Consider the following 18,741-nt stretch of genomic DNA (forward strand, 5'->3'; position numbering starts at 1 on the left):
CACAAGCTGGAATCAAGATTGCTGGGAGAAATATCAATAACCTCAGATATGCAGATGACACCACCCTTATGGCAGAAAGTGAAGAGGAACTAAAAAGCCTCTTGATGAAAGTGAAAGTGGAGAGTGAAAAAGTTGGCTTAAAGCTCAACATTCAGAAAACTAAGATCATGGCATCTGGTCCCATCACTTCATGAGAAATAGATAGGGAACCAGTGGAAACAGTGTCAGACTTTATTTTTGGGGGCTCCAAAATCACTGCAGATGGTGATTGCAGCCATGAAATTAAAAGACGCTTACTCCTTGGAAGGAAAGTCATGACCAACCTAGATGGCATATTCAAAAGCAGAGACATTACTTTGCCAACAAAGGTCCGTCTAGTCAAGGCTATGGTTTTTCCAGTCGTCATGAATGGATGTGAAAGTTGGACTGTGAAGAAAGCTGAGCACCAAAGAATTAATGCTTTTGAACTGTGGTATTGGAGAAGACTCTTGAGAGTCCCTTGGACTGCAAGGAGATCCAACCAGTCCATTCTGAAGGAGATCAGCCCTGGGATTTCTTTGGAAGGAATGATGCTAAAGCTGAAACTCCAGTACTTTGGCCACCTCATGCAAAGAGTTGACTCATTGGAAAAGAGTCTGATGCTGGGAGGGATTGGGGTCAGGAGGAGAAGGGGACGACAGAAGATGAGATGGCTGGATGGCATCACTGATTCGATGGACATGAATCTGAGTGAACTCCGGGAGTTGGTGATGGACAGGGAGGCCTGGCGTGCTGCGATTCATGGGGTAGCAAAGAGTCGGACACGACTGAGTGACTGAACTGAGCTGAACTGAGGAGGTCTCAGGCAGTACAATAAAATTAAATAAAAGGTATACAAACTAGAAAGGAAGATGTTAAATTGTCTTTATTTTCAGACAACATGATTATGTATGTAGAAAATGTCACAAAAAATCTACTATAATAATGAGAGTTTAGCAACCACAACATAAAAAGTCAAGTGTGTTTCTATATATTAGCAACTGAAACTCCAATACTTTGGTGACCTGATGCAAAGAGCCAATCCATTGGAAAATACCCTGATGCCAAGAAAGATTGAAGGCAAAAAGAAAAGTAGGTGCCAGAGGATGAGACAATTAGATAGCACCACCAACTTAATGGACATGAATTTGCGCAAACTCCAGGGGACAGTGGTGGAGAGAGGAGCCTGGTGGGCTGCAATCCATGGGGTCACAGAGTCAGACATGACTTAGTGACTGAACAACAACTGAAAATAAAAATTAAGAAAGCCGTCCCACTTATAATAGCAGCAATAACAAAATAGGAAACTCTCAAGGAACACTGTTGTTCAGTTGTTCTTAAGGAATACATTTAACAAAATATGTGCAGGAAGTACACACTGAAACCTAAGAAAACTTAAGTGTTGAGAGATATTCCATCTCCATGGACTGAAAGACTCAGTAGGTGTCAATTTTCCACAAATTATTTATAGATTAAAACAACCTCAATCAAAATCCCAGTAGGCTTATTTGGTAGAAATTGACAAGCTAAACTTTTTGGAAACACAGAAAACCCAGAATACCAAAAATAATATTTAAGAACAAAATCAGAAGACTCCCACTATGTGTTTGCAAGACTTACTCTAAAGCTGTAGCAGTCAAGAGAATGTAAGGATGAACATAGAGATTAATGAAATAGAGTAGAAAGTACAGTGGTAAACCCATACATTTATAGTCAACTGATTATCTATGAAGATGCTACAGTAACACAATGAGCAAAGAACAGTCTTTTTAATAAGTGGGACTGTAACAGTTGGATAACCATGGTCAAAATCTTTGACTTTTATTTATACTATACAAAATTAATTAGAATTGGATTGTAGACTTAAGCTCCAAAGCTAAAAACTGTAACATTTCTGAGAGAAAACACAGGAGAGAGCCTTAGTGACTCTGGGTTTAGAAAGATTTCTTAACTCTAACTCAAATTATAAAAAAATTAATTTGTCTTCATCAAATGAAAAGCTTCTATTTTTTTGGATGATGGTGAAAATGAAAAGACAATTGACTAGCTGGGAGAAGATATTTGCACATATCTGATGAAGGAGTTATATCCAAAATTTTTTTTTCTTTTTTTTTTATATCCAAAATTTTTAAGAACTCTGACTAAATACATGGTTATAGATTGTTCTTAGATCTGAAGACAATATTTTAAAGCTATCAAATGTCTCTAACTTAATCAGTTTAAAACTGTATCATTTATAACTGTACACACAAATATTGAATACTGGCCATATACGTAATGAAAATTGTACAAGATTACCACAACTACAAAACACTGACAGAAATTGCAGAAGTCTTCAGGAATGTATTATGTCCCTGAATTTGAAGGCTTAATATTGCAAAGATGTTAGTTTTCTCTAAATTTATCTCTGGAGCCAATGCAATACCAGTCATATGCCCAGAAAATATTTTTGTGGAAACTGATGAATTGTTTCTGTAAGTCATATGGAAATACAAAAGGCCAAGAATATCAAACAATCTTGAAGAAGAACAAAGTGGAAAATTTACTTCAGACTATGAAGATTTATTATAAAACCACATAATGAAAACAGTGTGATTCAGGTGCAAGGATGGACAAACCAGTGGAAGAGAACAGAAGTTTCAAAAATGAACTTGCTTCATTTATGACAAGCGTCACTACAATGAAGTGAGGGCAAAGGATGGCCTTTTTAATAAATGCTGCTGAATCAGTTGGATAGCAACATGGAAAAAAAATAAACCCTCACCCTACTTCTCAGAATATACCAAAATCTATGCTATGTTGGTCACAGATTTATTTATAAAAGGTAAAATAATAAAGCTTCTCTAACAATGTTGGACAATAGAAATCCAATTTGAGCCATGTACGTCATTTGAAATTTTCTAGTAGCCACAACAAAAAATGCACAAATAAACAGACGAAATTAGTCTTAGTCATATGTTTAGCTCAAATTTCAAAAATGTTATCATTTCAATGTATAATCAATGTAAAAATATTGAGATCTTTTACATTACTTCATTCATACTAAGACTTCAGGATCTGGTACATATTTTATAATTACAGCACATCTTGATTTAGATAATACATTTTTAATAGTTAAAGTGAAATGTAATCCTATCAAAAGAAAAAAGTTGAGTCGAATAGAAAGATATTTTATATTGCTTCAGTTGCAAAATTTAAATCCATTAATATTCAATAAAATTCAAATTTAACTCCTCACTCACTCACACTAGCTATATCTCAAGTGTGAAAGAGTGAGTACCATATTAGACAGTGTAGTTCCAGAAGGTAACATACAACAGTATCTTTGTGACCCCAGAAAAGGGAAAGATTTCATAAACAGGAAGCAAAAATCAGCAATAAGGGAAAATACTGCTAAATTTGACTTCATTAAAATACATGCCTTTGTTTATCAAAAACATCTTTAGAGAGTGAAAAAGTGAGTCAAAGGGTGGGAGGAGATATTTTATATAATGTATGAAAAATATTTATATATATATATCTGACAAAGCGTTTATCTCGAGAGTCTACACAGATTACAAACTAATAAAAAAGGGACTGACTACACAATGAAAGTATGGACAAAAGACGTGAATAGACACCTCATACAAGAAAATACCTGTCAATACATAAGCATGTGAAATACACAGCACCATTATCACGCAAATGCCAATTAAAATCATAATGAGATACCACCCCACACCCATAAAAACAGTGACATCAACAAAACAAAGCTGAGACCACAGAGTATTGGCAAAGATATGGGTGAAGGTGAGTTCTCATTTTCTGCTGGAGGGTATATATATTGGTACAATCACTGTAGAAAACCATTTGACAGTATCTGCTAAAGCAAACCAATCATGCCTAACCCCAGGACCTAGCAATTCACTCCCAGGTCCTAGTACATACTGACGATGATTCTCTTTCTTCAAGGCCCAGCTCCCTTGAGCCCTCTTCTCAACTAGACCTCAACTTTGGCCTGTAGTAACTATACTCTCAACACAAATAGTTTAGCATACCCACTTCCTCCTGCATGAGAAAGTCTTAAACACAGTTTAAGTTTCTAACAGCTCAGTCCCTCTTAAAGTCCTTGCCTGAGAAAACTCAAGACTGAAGAATTTATTGTTCATTTTAGCCAACATCTGTCTATAGGCTCCTGACCATCTTTTCTTATAGCCTTTTCTAAAAAATGGGGTTACAACTATCAGTCTTTCTCCTGTCCCTTTGAGAGGTATATGTATCTCCTACCATTGAGGAGGACCAGAAAGCCAGCCCTTTCAAATGCAGTTATCAGGAAGGATAGAGCCTGTCTTCCAGTTTCTGGGGGAGGACAGAATCCTAACTTCAATCTCTGCCAGCTAACAGACCCAGCTGAGTAACAAGCATTTACACTAAGGAACCCTATGGGATTTCTCACTTCCCTGTCTCTGCTGAGACCCCACTTATCCCACTCCCTGCTTCCTCATTCTGTCACACACCCAGCCACCTCTGACAAAACCAAAGCTGAATTATACTGAATTCTCTCCCTCGCTATAACATCAAATTACTAATTAAACTCTGTCCTTACCATTCTAACTAGTATCTGGCTTTATATTTGACAATACCCAACAGAAACAATATGTATAGGGATGCTGAAAGCAGCATTCTTCACAACTGGGAATGACCTAAGTGCCCAGCATCAGAATGCACCAATAAAGAGTGGCATATTCATACAAGAGGATAAAACGCAGGGGTGGAAAAGTGGGAACCACTGCCATGCAGATTGACAAGGATCCCCACCTCCCCCTGCTATGCCCATAATGTTCAGTGAAAGAAGCCAAGCCCCAAAGAGCACATACTTGTATTAGTTTTCCATTGCTGTGGGAGCAGTGGACACCAGCGTAGCAGTTGACCATAGCACCCACTGATTATCTCACAGCCATGTAGGTCAGAAGTACAGGTCTGGCTTCACTGGGTCCTCAGCTCAGCGTCTCACAGTCTGCAGTTGAAGTATCCACTGGGCTGGGGTCTCCTCTGCAGTTAAGAGTTCTCTTCCAGTTCATTCAGGTTGCGGGCAGTGTCCAGTTCCTAGTGGTTGTAGGACACGGAGTCCATTTCTTGCTAGCTGTCAGCTGGCTCTAGTTCCTCAAGGCCTTTTGCTCACAAGCCCTCTCACAACAATGACAGGTTATTCCTTCGAGGCCAGTAGGACCATGTCTTTCTCATGCTTTGAATTTCTGACTTCAGAAGGGCCCAGCCCCTTGTTTAGTTCTCACCCGACTGAAGGAACCATGTCTTTCTCATGCTTTGAATTTCTGACTTCAGAAGGGCCCAGCTCCTTGTTCAGTTCTCACCCAGCTGAGTGAGTGAGTGAAATGTGAGTCACAGTCGCTCAGTCGTGTCCAACTCTTTGCAACCCCATGGACTATACAGTCCATGGAATTCTCCAGGCCAGAATACTGGAGTGGGTAGCCTTTCCCTTCTCCAGGGGATCTTCCCAACCCAGGGATCAAACCCAGGTCTCCCATATCACAGGCAGGTCTCCTACATTGCAGGTGGATTCTTTACCAGCTGAGCCACAAGGGAAGCCCAAGAATACTGGAGTGGGTAGCCTATCCATTCTCCAGCGGATCTTCCCAGCCCAAGAATCAAAGCGGGGTCTCCTGCATTGCAGGCAGATTCTTTACCAACTGAGCCATGAGGGAAGCCCTGATTAAGTTAGGCCTGCTCACCTCCCTTTTGATGAACTCAAACTCAATTGGTCTGGAATATAATTACATTTTCAAAATCCCATAAGTTAAGCAGCAGAATGAGATCCATCATATCCACATCTCACCAAACTCAAGAGGATGAGATTATACAGGGCAAGTATGTAGGAGGCAGGCAGCATGGGGCCCTCTCAGAATTTTGTCCACAAGACTGAACAATGCAACTTTTATCAAGTAAAAAAACTGCAAAAGTAACCTAAGAGGACAGAAGTCAGATGGTAAGTACTTTTGTTGGGTGGCACGTGTGTTTGGGGAGACACATGACAAAGGCTTCTGAATGCTGGTAATCTTCTACATCTTGATCTCCAAGGTGACTACACAACTGCGCTCTTTGCAAAAATTCATCAGTTCTGCACTTAATGTTTGTGTGTGTCTTTTATACTGCAATAAATATTTTACACAAAAATTTTAAAATAGGTTCTCAGGGTGCTTTGTTCATTTACATATAGGAACAATAATTAGCATTAAAATTGTTGGTATAAAACTGGCACTGGCATAAAGTGCTTGAAATTAGTCTATGCCCCAAAGTAACTTAAAGACTGAGAGGTTTATGTCTACATTAGTTTACTTGGCAAAATATGTTGTAAAAATAAGAAAAATTAAATATCAGTTGGCTCTTATTCAAGTGATCATAAATTTGAGGTTTTGAAAGTTTCTCACTTTCCATTTGAATACTGTTTCTCTCTCCACTTTATGGAAGTGTGCAGCAGCAAGTTAAATGTAAACTGAGCTGTGAACATGTGTGTGTGTGTGTGTGTATGTGTGTGTGTGTATGGTGGGCTGGGCAAGGGCAAGGAAATACAAGGAAACTAAAAGGACCTAATTTGATAGAGTAGGTAAAATCTTTGCATTCTTAGGATACTGACTTAAAAAGACCTCAGAAACACAAAGCTCATTAAAAAAAAAAATTTATTGTAGTATAGCTGCTTTACAATGTTGTATTAGTTTCTACTGTACAGCAACATGAATCAACCATGCATATGCATATATCGCCTCTTGTTTGGATTTCCTTCCCATTTAGGTCACCACAGAGCAGTGAGTAGAGTTTCCTGTGCTACACAGTAAGTTCTCACTAGCCATTCATTTTAACATTGTGCGTGCATGCTCAGTCATAACTGACTCTTTGCCATCCCATCGACTGTAGCCCACTAGGCTCCTCAGTCCGTGGGATTTTCCAGGCAAGAATATTGGAGTGGGCTGTCATTTCTTCCTCCAGGGCATCTTTCCAAACCAGGGATAGAATCCATGTCTTCTTGGGTCTCTTGCATTGCAGACAGATTCCTTACTGCTTGAACCATCAGGGAAGACCCCTCTGTATACATTGGGTGTATACATAGTGTGTATAGGTCAATCCCAATCTCCCAATTCATCCCAGTACCCCATTCCCCCCTTATTGCCTATATGTTTGTTCTATATGTCTGTGTCTCTATTTCTGCTTTGCAAATAAGTTCATTTGTACCATTTTTCTAGATTCCACATATATATGTTAATATATGATATCTATTTTTCTCTGACTTACTTCACTCTTTATGACAGCTTCTAGGTCAATAAAGACTGTTTTCATGACCACATCTCTGCGAATGGCACAATTTCATTTCTTTTTATGACTGAGTAATGTTCCATTAAATATGTACCATGTCTTCTTTATCCATTGATCTGTTGATGGACATATAGGTTACTTCCATGTCCTGGCTATTGAAATAGCAATGTGCACAAGTATTAATTTCAGAGCTGGTCAGCCTTAACCTAATTCTGTTCTTTGCATTCCCATTCTGTTCTAAGGTAAGGAATTCACATTATTTCTTTAAGGAATATAAATTAATGAAGGTCTCCATGATAAATAACTCAGGAAAACACATTTATCCCAAATTCAAAAAAATATTTATATATCTATTTTTTACTGCATCGGGTCTTAATTGTGGCTCAGGAGCTCAGTAGTTGTGACTTAACTGCCCTGCAGCATGTGGGATCTTAGTTTCCTGCTATGTACCCTGCATTAGAAGGTGGATTCTTAATCACTGGACCACCAGGGAATTCCCTACTCCACCTTATTCTAAACAGCGCATAAAGAAGTCACATAAATGTGATATAAGCAAAGTAAAGGCTATTCTTACTGTGATATGATGTAAACCTTAAATAAAATATTAGCAAACATAATAGAAAAATATATTAAATAATAAGATATCATGACCAAATGGTCATATTTCAGCAATACAAAGATGGCTCAATATCAGTGAATCTCTTACATAACTCATAATACTAATTAAACTATGGAGAAAAAAATATGCAATCATCTCAAAATGTGCTGACATTTAATAAAGTCCAACTATATTGTTACCCTGCTTATTTAACTTATATGCAGAGTACATCATGAGAAAAACTGGGCTGGAAGAAGCACAAGCTGGAATCAAGATTGCTGGGAGAAATATCAATAACCTCAAATATGCAGATGACACCACCCTTATGGAAGAAAGTGAAGAGGAACTAAAAAGCCTCTTGATGCAAGTGAAAGAGGAGAGTGAAAAAGTTGACTTAAAGCCCAACATTCAGAAAACTAAGATCATGGCATCTGGTCCCATTACTTCATGAGAAATAGATGGGGAAACAGTAGAAACAGTATCAGACTTTATTTTTGGGGGCTCCAAAATCACTGCAGATGGTGACTGCAGCCATGAAATTAAAAGACGCTTACTCCTTGGAAGGAAAGTCATGACCAACCTAGATGGCATGTTCAAAAGCAGAGACGTTATTTGTGAACAAAGGTCCATCTAGTCAAGGCTATGGTTTTTCCAATGGTCATGTATGGATGTGAAAGTTGGACTGTGAAGAAAGCTGAGTGCCGAAGAATTGATGCTTTTGAACTGTGGTGTTGGAGAAGACTCTTGAGAGTCCCTTGGATTGCAAGGAGATCCAACCAGTCCATTCTAAAGGAGATGAGTCCTGGGTGTTCTTTGGAAGGAATGATGCTAAAGCTGAAACTCCAGTACTTTGGCCACCTCATGTAAAGAGTTGACTCATTGGAAAAGAGTCTGATGCTGGGAGGGATTGTGGGCAGGAGGAGAAGGGGACGACAGAGAATGAGATGGCTGGATGGCATCAGTGACTCGATGGACGTGAGTCTGAGTGAACTCCGGGAGTTGGTGATGGACAGGGAGGCCTGGCGTGCTGCGATTCATGGGGTCGCAAAGAGTCGGACACGACTGAGCGACTGAACTGAACTGAACACACAGGTTAGTGCAAGTGCAGAAATAGCACTCTCATTCTCTGCTGCTGGAAGGGTGAACCAGCCCCGTTTTGATGGAGGACAATTTGTCAATATCTATCAAAATTCACAATTCATACGAGCTTTGTTCTAGCATTTCCATTCTAGAAATTTGTCCAAAATTACACATATGTCAAATGGCCCAAGTTCTTCATTATCATAGCACTGTTTGTAATAGCAAAAGATTTGAAATGCTTAAACTTTCCACCGTAGGGGACTGGCTACATCAGTTATGGTATTGAACACATCAACACAATGCAATACCACGCAATCATAAAATGAAGGAGAAAGTTCTTTATGTACCAGTACCGATTGACCTCCAAAATAAAATTAAAAGTTCCAAAACAGTGTATGCAATACAGTAGCATGCTATTAATTCTGGAAAAAGAAAGCATATGATATGTAAATTTGCTCATTTATTCATAAATTCTGTCTGGAAGAATGCCCAAGAACCTGATAACAGTATCTGTCATCAGTGATAGGACCTGGATGACTTAGGGACATAGACAGAAGATACGACTGTTCATTTTATGCCTTTTGTACCCTTTTATTTGGAGCCATGTGAATGTATTATCAAAAAATCCACAACGCATTGAACTTTACGATGTAATAAAAAGGGCATAGTTACATTCCAGTCTGTCCATGTTTATCCTGAATTTGCTAAAAATAAAGCCTATTGTTAATCAATACAGTCTTTTGTTTTTTTTTTTTAGGCAACAGACTCTTTACTTAATCTGGTTTTAGCATAGATAAAATCAAGTCCCTGACTTACATAGCATTTTGATTAAAGTGCCAGAAGAAAAATAACATTTGGTTGAAAACTGAAGTTCCAAGACAAAAGTTAAATTTTTTAAAAGTTTAAAAAAATAAAGTTCTCAACAATAGGGATGGTAGAATCAGTTTGTTTAAAGCAATCAAACAAATATCAATAACAAAAAAGAAATCATGTTGTTTACACTATCTAAGGGTAAGTACCCCCACTGCAAGGAGGAGAGTAGGGTGAGAGATTACATGTTACTTTCTAAAAATATTTCTTTATTGTTAAAGTATTCTGATCTATTGATATATTAATTAATTTTATAATTTTAAAAATTATACTCAGATTGAAATATTTAAAAAATCTAAGGTTCCACTGGTAGTCAAATATACATAAATGTGTTTAAGCTAGTAATAAAAAAAACACAAGTTTAAAAGAGACACCAATTTTTTTTTTGACTAGTAAAATAGTAACATAGAAAAAATATGATACTTAATGCAGGTGACGGTGTTGTGGAAAAGGTACTCTCATCATTAACGGTGAAATATAAACTGGTCCCTTTCCCTTGTTTTAACTAAAATTTACAACATATAGTTGTAAGAAATAACACAGAGAGAACCTATGAAGTCTTTACCCATGTAATTCTCTTTTAAAAAATAATTTGTCGGTGTCAGTTAAGAATCTTTAAAAATTCACACTTTCAACTAGCAATCCCATTTCTTGGAAACTATCCTAAAAATATCATTAAAAGGAAAGAAAAAGCTATGTCCATAAAAATGTTCATTCAATACCATATATAAAATAAAAATATATTCATATACAGTACATAAGTTAATAAGAAAATAGTTCATTAAATAATAACATATACACTAGGTAGACTATTCTACAGCCAATAAACCACATTTGTGTAGAATATAAGGTAATTGACTTAATATTTATGTTGAATGTTGATTTAAAAGATATAAAATTTTATGTACAACAGTGAAAAATATTCATATGGTCAATGAGTGAGAAAGAGGAGGAATTATGGTTGATACTTTGTCTCTTTCAAAACTTTATACAACATAATTCCAAATTTAATTTTTTTCAGATTTTTTCCAAATTTTCCAGAAATTTTTTGTCAGAATTTGAGAAGCAAAATGAGGTGAAAGATGGCTACTTATTAATCCAATAAGGATAACTAACTTTCCCGCATGAATGGGAGACTTTTGCTAGGAAAGAACCACTTACTTGCATCTTTCTCTGGAGAAGGAGGGACCTTCTGCCCCAGGCAGGTGCTACTGACTGGCTGCATCTGCTTCTCTGGGGGCTGGGCATTGCCCATGGGTGGCACCTTCCCCTTGGGGCTGCTGAAGAGGTCTTGGGAGTCCTTTCTTGGTCCAGATTCTTGGAGGGAACTCTCAAAAGATTTGTCTTTGAGTCTGAAGGAGGAGAAGAGTGAGGTCCTTTTCTTGGGAACCCTGGAAGCATCTGGGACTGTCTCCCGCAAACTCACTTTCTCCAGGAGTGTGGGGACATCTTCGATCCTACCACAGGGTTGGGGCACACATGCAGGAAACACCTTGGATGGCCGGCTGGGCAAACTGTGGGTGCAAAAGGCAGGGGCAGGAGGGCTCAGGGCTGAGGGCTGGGCAGCCCTTGCAGTCGGGGAGCCCAGGGAGAAGAAGGCTGAGGCCTTGCTTGCCACGTCTCTCTTGGGGGATGGCTGATCGCTGTCTTTACTGGAGCTGCTTTTCCGAAAGCTGAATGAGCGAGTGTAAGCATGAGGTGGGCTGGTGGGCAAAGTCTTTGACTCTGGCTTGGCCCAGGCCTTCCTCCCACCGTCAGAGTTGGGGAGGAGCGGCTCCAGGGACCTCCGGATGGCGTTGGCTATGAGCCGCAGTGGAGACTTGGGTGGGGCCGTGCTTCGCTCCCCAGGAGCCCGTTCAGCTGGGGCCCGCATCTTCTCCTGAGACTGTCTCTGGGCTGGCAAGCTCTCTTTCTCTGCCCGAGGAAGCAGCAGGGGGCGGACAGGTTTCAGCACACGGCCTCCTGTACCATTTTTAGTGCTCTTTTGGGAAAGTCGTGTCCCTGTTTCCAGGTGCAAGTTCTCAAGATTAGAGTCGTTCCAATCCAACAACCAAGTCTTCTGCTCCGGAGTGAGAACCAACTTCTTTAAGCCTGACTTCTCTGCCAGCTCCAACCCACCATCCTCTACCCTCCTGGGTCTGGTACTCCCTTCTCCAGGCTCCTCTCCAGCCCAGGGAGACAGCGGGTGGTCTGGCAAGCACCTGTCCTTCCCTTCAAGAGGGTATGGGCCTCTGTGGATGCTTCTGATGTCCCTAGGAGGGGCCACTGCCTCCTGACACCCATCAGAAGCCATCTCTGCAGGGCTGGGTGGCCTGGAGCTCTCAAGGCTGTCTCCACCAGGCCTCACCAGGCAGTATTCCATCCGCTCCAGTACCTGTCCATGAGGCAGATGCAGGGGGAGATCCTTGGGTGGTCCATGGGCTTTGGCACGCCTCAGAAAGATGGGGGTGGATGGACTGAAATGACCTCTGGAGATTTGTGAGGGGGTGTTGAAAACTGTCACCTGGAAGGGACAGGCAAAACCCAGCAGCGGTTTAGAAGCTCCCACCATTTACTTACATGAGGAGGTGCATTGCATCCCACAGTCCCCTCCCTTCCTCTCTTCAGATCTCAGACACCCAAAGTCAAAAAGAATTCTGCCTAGGGTGATTTCAGAGGGCCACTCTTCCTTCTAAGTGGCTGCCTTGGAATGGGCTAGAATTGGCCCAGAGCCTCCATATCACTGATCAAAGGCTTACCTGAGTCTTAGATTAGGTGGGTAGAAAGCCAGAAGGAAGACAAAGTCGTTGACAAGCTCCCAGACCAGTGAGGGCAGGGCTAGCCTGGCCCGTATGGGTGGCCAGGCACATGCGGAGGCTCAGCTATGGTCCCTACCAACGGGGGTATCCTACCCATAGGTATGGTCCTCCAACAACCAAGAAACCAAGACTTTTTTCCTTGGAGACCATTAAAGAGAGACAACTACCCTCTCTGGCTTGGAACTGTGGTGGCAGGAAAGACTTTGGGATCTTCCAATAACCCTTTCAGCTGTGGTTTTTCATGTATAGATGTGACAATTGGATCATAAAGAAAGCTGAGCACCAGAGAATTGATGCCTTTGAATTGTGGTGCTGGAGAAGACTCCTGAGAGTCCCTTGGACAGCAAGGAGATCAAATAGGTCAATCCTAAAGGAAATCAACACTGAATATCATCGGAAGGACTAAAGCTGAAGCTCCAATAATTTGGCCACCTGATGCAAAGAGCCGACTCTTAGGAAGAGACCCTGATGCTGGGAAAGATTGAGGGCAGGAGAAGTAGGGGGCAACAGAGAATGAGACGGTTGGATGGCATCACTGAATGGACATGAGTCTGAGCAAACTCCAGGAGACAGTGAAGGACAGGGAAGCTTGGCATGCTAAAAGTCCATGGGGTCAAAGAGACAGACGTGAATTAGCGACTGCACAAGGACCCTTTAAAACCTGATTCATGCCTCCCCATTGAGAAGGCAATCAATCATTGCCCGCATTCAGGAGCTTGGCCCTTGGCAGAGGGAGAACATAACAGACTTTAGAAGGAGAGGCTGCGTCCTGCCCAGAGCTCTGGTCATGGGACAGGAGCTTCTCAGGAGAATGAAATATTCTGTCTTGGATGTTCTACTTCCCAGAGTCTAGAACAGGCTCTGGCAGGTAACAGAGGCTTCATAGATTCATACTGAAGGAAAGAGTCCGATCCTGTCTATCTCAGTGAGGCCATTTTCTGTTCAAGCGGGATGTTGCTTCCAAGGTTCTCAGCTGCGACCAAAGGCCCTCTCCATTCTGTACTTGCCACCCTATAGCTGCCAGCTCCTCAATACCCTCTGTGAGGTCATCAAGGGCAGAGCATAAGCCCAAGCATCTCTGCACCCCACAGTCCAGCCCAGATTCCAGGCCTCATAAAGTCTGCTGAGTGAGGGAGTGGCTGGCTATGCCCTTGGTGACTGAGAAGGAGCAGAGTGCACTTTTGTGAAAGGTACAAATGAAGAAGCCTGGGGTGGGCTCTTGACAGAGCATCTCTCTGGCCCTGGCTTTGCAACTGGGGTGACCTAAGGATGCTAGGAATCCAGAGCTTAGTGTGGAAGTAGGAGGAGTACAGGCATCATCCTCATGCCTGTGCAGGGCCCTGAAGGCACTTACCTGAGTAAGGGAGGGAGTGTCCAGGGCATTCAGGTCATCAGTCGAGGAAGGGGAGGATGGAGAAGGCGGAGGCGGGGGAGGACAAGCTTCCTTTGGAGGCAACACCGCCGTTTTGCGGTACACTGGTATGAAATCTACCAAGGAAAGAACATGCTCTCCATTACGGAGTTGTGGTTTTTCCTTATTTTATCAAGGAAAGGGGAGGTTTATCAGTGAAGCTCCATTCTATAAATTGAGTCAGGAGAGGAAGATGCTGGAGACCAATTCAGAGGCCCTGGAGCCCAGAGCCTGGGACTTGGAAGAACAGGCACAGGAGTGTCAGGTTCCTTAGGGGAAGGAGGTCTCAGGATGAAAAGTCCAAGAACCACTATGTCTCACACCCACAGGAGAATGCTCCTGAGAGAGGGAAGAGGGGTCTCCAGGGTTTTTCTGGGAAACAGACATCTACCTCTAATGTCTGCCCTAAAGCCATCGTGGTGGGGAGCTGGGGCTGCATTAAATTCCTTAGTCAATAAACAGGCCACCTGAGGCCTCTTCCCACAAGAGGCTGGACCATTTGCCATGGGCACGGATGGGGTAACACAGGAGAGGCAGTCACAGCTGAGGAAAAGGGCTCCTCCTCTCACGGGTGCACCAAGGGGCTCTCAGACGAGATGGCCAGCCTGACGTTTTAAGAGAACTCGAGGGAGGGAGGTCGTAATGAGCATCAAAGCATCTGACACATATGGAGTGGGGTTCATGCCAAGCTCCTGCTGGTCAGGGAACAAGCAAGAGAGAGTGCGTGTGCTCAGATGGACAGGAGAAAGGAGCGTGCCTGGGACTGAGGATGAGCCTAATTCTGAACTGTGGGAGCTGAAATCAATTAGTCTCATTACAACAGAGTTCTAACAGATGTCGCCTACAAGACCAAGCTCATTGCCTCTCTCTCCTGAGGGCACGCACCACGTGCGGACGTGTACCCTCTAGGAACCTTAAATCGGGGCCTCCCTGCTGGCTCAGTGGTAAGAATCCGCCTGCCAGTGTAGGAGTCGTGAGTTCAATCCTTGAGTCGGGAAGATCCCCTGAGGAAGGAGATGGCAACTCCAGTATTCTTGCCTGGGAAACCCCATGGACAGAGTAGCCTGGTGGGCTACAGTCCATGGGGTCACAAAAGAGTCGGACGAGACTTAGTGACTCAACAGCAACAAACCTACACTCTCGAGAGTTTTGTTTCCCTATCATACCATTTCAGTAACCAGTCCTCAAATGGATTCAGAAGATGCCATGCTCACTTGCAGATTTACCCACCAAGTGTCTGACCCACCAGCCCAGCCAGCTGTCCCGTAAGCCCTCCAGGCACATAAAGGCTGTTCTCCAGGGAAGCTCGCAGGAACACCTGTCTATCCATTCTTGTCAGAATCCTTACTTTTGGCTGCTCGGCTGACCCATTTCCATTTCCCTCCAAGGCATGAGATTTCAGCTTGCTTCTTAACACGATCCCCTGGCCTCAGTTTCCCCAGAGCTTTGGCTGAGAGGCCCCTCCTCTGGGGCTCATCCAGGCCAAGCCAAACCCAAGCTCACCACAAAAGGAGTTCCCTCCAGACCACCAGGGAGCCACACAGGGGGTTTGCCAGCACTCTGACCTGCTTTCCTCTCTCAAATGCAAGCATGTTGGAGCATGCATCCCAGGCCTGGGCTATGAAAAGCTGGCCACACACACGGTCAGCAAGCTTCCCAACGGAAGAGCTCCAGGGGGAAAAGGTAACTCAGGGAAACAGATCTGAGAGTGGCAGGAAGGAGCTGCTGGGGACAAAGGCCACACTGGCTGCCAGGAGCTGACACAGGTGGGGGTGGGCAGCTGGCCGGCCTGCCTGTCACCCCAACGAACCCCCATCTCAGTCCACGATTAGATGGTTCGAGCCTAAAAAGGCAAAAGCTGTGAGTCAGTTGTTGCTGTGCTTCCTGTCCTGGGCTTGCCAAATTCCTGCTAAATTCCTTCTCCTCCTCTTCCTCGCCCCCTCATTCTCCTCTTTCTGCCATCTCCTGAATCAAACTCCTGAACTTGTCCCAAAGTCCCCTCAGCTCCACAGACTGCCTCTTTGTTCCTCTGAGGAGCAATCTGGGAACCTTCTGATACAGAGCCAGGACACCTTGGGAATCAAGCTCGCAGGAGAGCCTTGGGGTTCTCAAGGTCATGACCTGGGAGTGCCCCCCTCTCTTCTTTATCTAATTCCCACCCCCACCCAGTGAGTGGGGTCTCTCTCCACACATGGCCTCAAGGGTGAGGCCTCAGAACTGGGAGGCGGCCCTGAGGAGATGGAAGCAACGCACCTGCCATTCAAGTCCCAGCCTGGGAGAGGAAAGGGGCACCAGAGCACAGCTGAGAGGCGACAGGAAATCTCACCCACCGAGGCCTTCGGGTTCCCTCAGGGGATGGTGACGGGGAGCCTGGAACACCACCCCCTTCACACCCACGCCAGCTGGCTGATGCCAAGCGAGTTACGTAACCCTCAGGTTTCTCATCTGAAAAATGGGAAGCCTAGTGCTGTTTCATGGGGAAGCTGGAGAAATAAAATGGGGTTAAAAAGAGGTGCTCAGCACAGAGCGCAAAGTAAATCCCACAGTGAACAGTGGAAGTCGCTCAGTCGTGTCCGACTCTTTGCCACCTCATGGACTATACAGTCCTTGGAATTCTCCAGGCCAGAATACTGGAGTGGGTAGCCTTTCCCTTCTTCAGGGGATCTTCCCAACCCAGGGATGGAAGTCAAGTCTTCCACATTGCAGGCAGATTCTTTACCAGCTGAGCCACAGGGAAGCCCAAGAATACTGGAGTGGGTAGCCTATCCCTTTCCCAGCAGATCTTCTAGACCCAGGAATCGAACCAGAGTCTCCTGCATTGCAGGTGGATTCTATACCAACTGAGCCATCAGGGAAGCCCTAGACGCCACATGGTAGCTAAATATGAATCCCATTCCCTTCCTCCCATGCACACAGGTGGTGTCCCATAAAGGCACTGCTGAACCGCTAACCTGTTTCAGGGGAGACTGCACACACCCACCCTGGCCAGGACTTCTGCAACTCAGGGTCCAGAGGCTTCATTTTCACTTACAGCTCACATCCTTCTCTGCTGGCCCTTTCTTATTTTGTTTGAAACCTTGGCATGGTCCAGCCAGGCTGCCTGACCTCTATGGGAGCCTCAATCCTGGGTGCCACTGGCCCTTCCAGTCCCATCGTGCAAAGGGGGTTGATGAACAGACTAGAATCCAGATTGCAGATCCTCCCATATCCTCCCTGGGTCAGCTCCCTCTTGTCTGGGGCAATACAGACATTTCCCCCTGATCCTAGAGATCATTCTGGTGAGTGTGGTCAGCTGGGGGAGAGTGATAAGGGCAGACACACAGCCCGCTCCATCCACCTGTCTGGGGCTGGGGCCTGAGCCAGCTTTAACAGGGCAGTGAAGGGATAGATGAGACAGTACCCCAAGCTTTGCTCCCTTCTTCAGGACCAGCCTTGCCTACTGGATTTCCTTTCGGGCACAATGAAGATGACTGAAAGATGGCTCCGGAGGTTTTCACAAAGACTGGGATCCCAGGGTGCAGCTTCCCCAAATTTGGAGCGTAGGCAATTCTTAAATCCTCCCAAAGTCTTGGAGCGCCCTCTAGGGGTGGAGCCTGCTCAGGCTGAAGTCATGGTCTCTTCCTACGCTCAGTTCAACTGGCTTGGTCCCAGACTCTTTAGTTAGTTCCTCCGTTAATTTATTTATTCATTCTGAAAGCAAGGACTGGGTGCCTCCTCTGCTCCAGGCCCATACTAAGCACTTAGCCCCTGGAAATGATTCAAACTCGAGGCTGGCTCTCAAATTTTTATATACATTTGAGAAGCAACAGCTGATACTCCTGGGTTAACTAAAGACATAGCTGAGAAACCATGCCACTGGTTAGCAGTCTCCTCTCCCCTGTGCCTCCTCCAGGATCCCCCACCCTGCTGGGAGGGTCACCTACCAGGCTCCCAGCTCTCACCGTCCCCCACCCCCCACTCCCCTACCAGGACCTCCTTGAGGGCGAGGCCAGACCCCTCATACCAGTGGCACTCAGTAAAGACAGCTGGAAGAGATGGACAGAATCTGTGCCCAAATCGACCCACCCATAGAATTCCCGTGGCTGAGGAGGGGTTGAGGTGGGGGAGTAAATGAAATAACACGTGAAAAAGGCCTGACCTGGGCCTTCACTGAAGGTTAATTCCCTCCTTCCCCTTACCTTCCTTGCCTGGAACTACAGAATGGCTCGAGTTATTTTAGGTTTTTCCTGGTGATGTGGCCTGCCCAGGTGTGCGGCCCTGGTCCAGAAGTGCCCATTGTCCCCGCCTGGGCCAAGGAAAAGGGGCTGCAGGTCTTGGGGTTTCGGGGAGAATGACTCACTGACCAGGAGTCAGTGATGACTCAGAAGGAAGAAGTTAACTAAACTAGCACGCTATTCCAACTTCATTTCTTATTATTATTATTTTTTTTTTTGGTCTAAGCCAAGGCTTTCCTGGGTCCATCTCTCTTACAGCAAAGTCTGGAGAGGGAGCGTGAGGGCAGCGATGAACTTGGAATCAGATGAAGAGTCCGTGCCCGCTCTCGAGATTGGAGAGGGAATTCCATTTCTGCTCGGTAACTAGGGTGGCATCAGGCGCGGGCTGGCCCTAGGACATCGCCAACCGTGCGCGCAGTCATTACGCCCCCTAGTGGGAGCCTGCTG

General features: G+C 44.1%; 1 protein-coding gene across 1 annotated transcript in view; it reads right to left on the reverse strand.

Annotated features, from left to right (window-relative positions):
- Positions 1 to 18,741, reverse strand: part of LOC138092102 (F-actin-monooxygenase MICAL2-like) — a 69,151-nt gene that overhangs the window by 44,383 nt on the left and 6,027 nt on the right. Inside the window, exons 4-6 of the mRNA XM_068987974.1 lie at positions 14,024 to 14,157; positions 11,487 to 12,374; positions 11,033 to 11,429 (exon numbers count right to left, since the gene is read on the reverse strand). Coding sequence (XP_068844075.1) covers positions 11,033 to 11,429; positions 11,487 to 12,374; positions 14,024 to 14,157 — 1,419 coding nt within the window. The remainder of the gene's footprint in view (positions 1 to 11,032; positions 11,430 to 11,486; positions 12,375 to 14,023; positions 14,158 to 18,741) is intronic.

Source organism: Capricornis sumatraensis, chromosome 16 (assembly GCF_032405125.1).
Source record: "Capricornis sumatraensis isolate serow.1 chromosome 16, serow.2, whole genome shotgun sequence".
NCBI classification, from domain to species: Eukaryota; Metazoa; Chordata; class Mammalia; order Artiodactyla; family Bovidae; genus Capricornis; species Capricornis sumatraensis.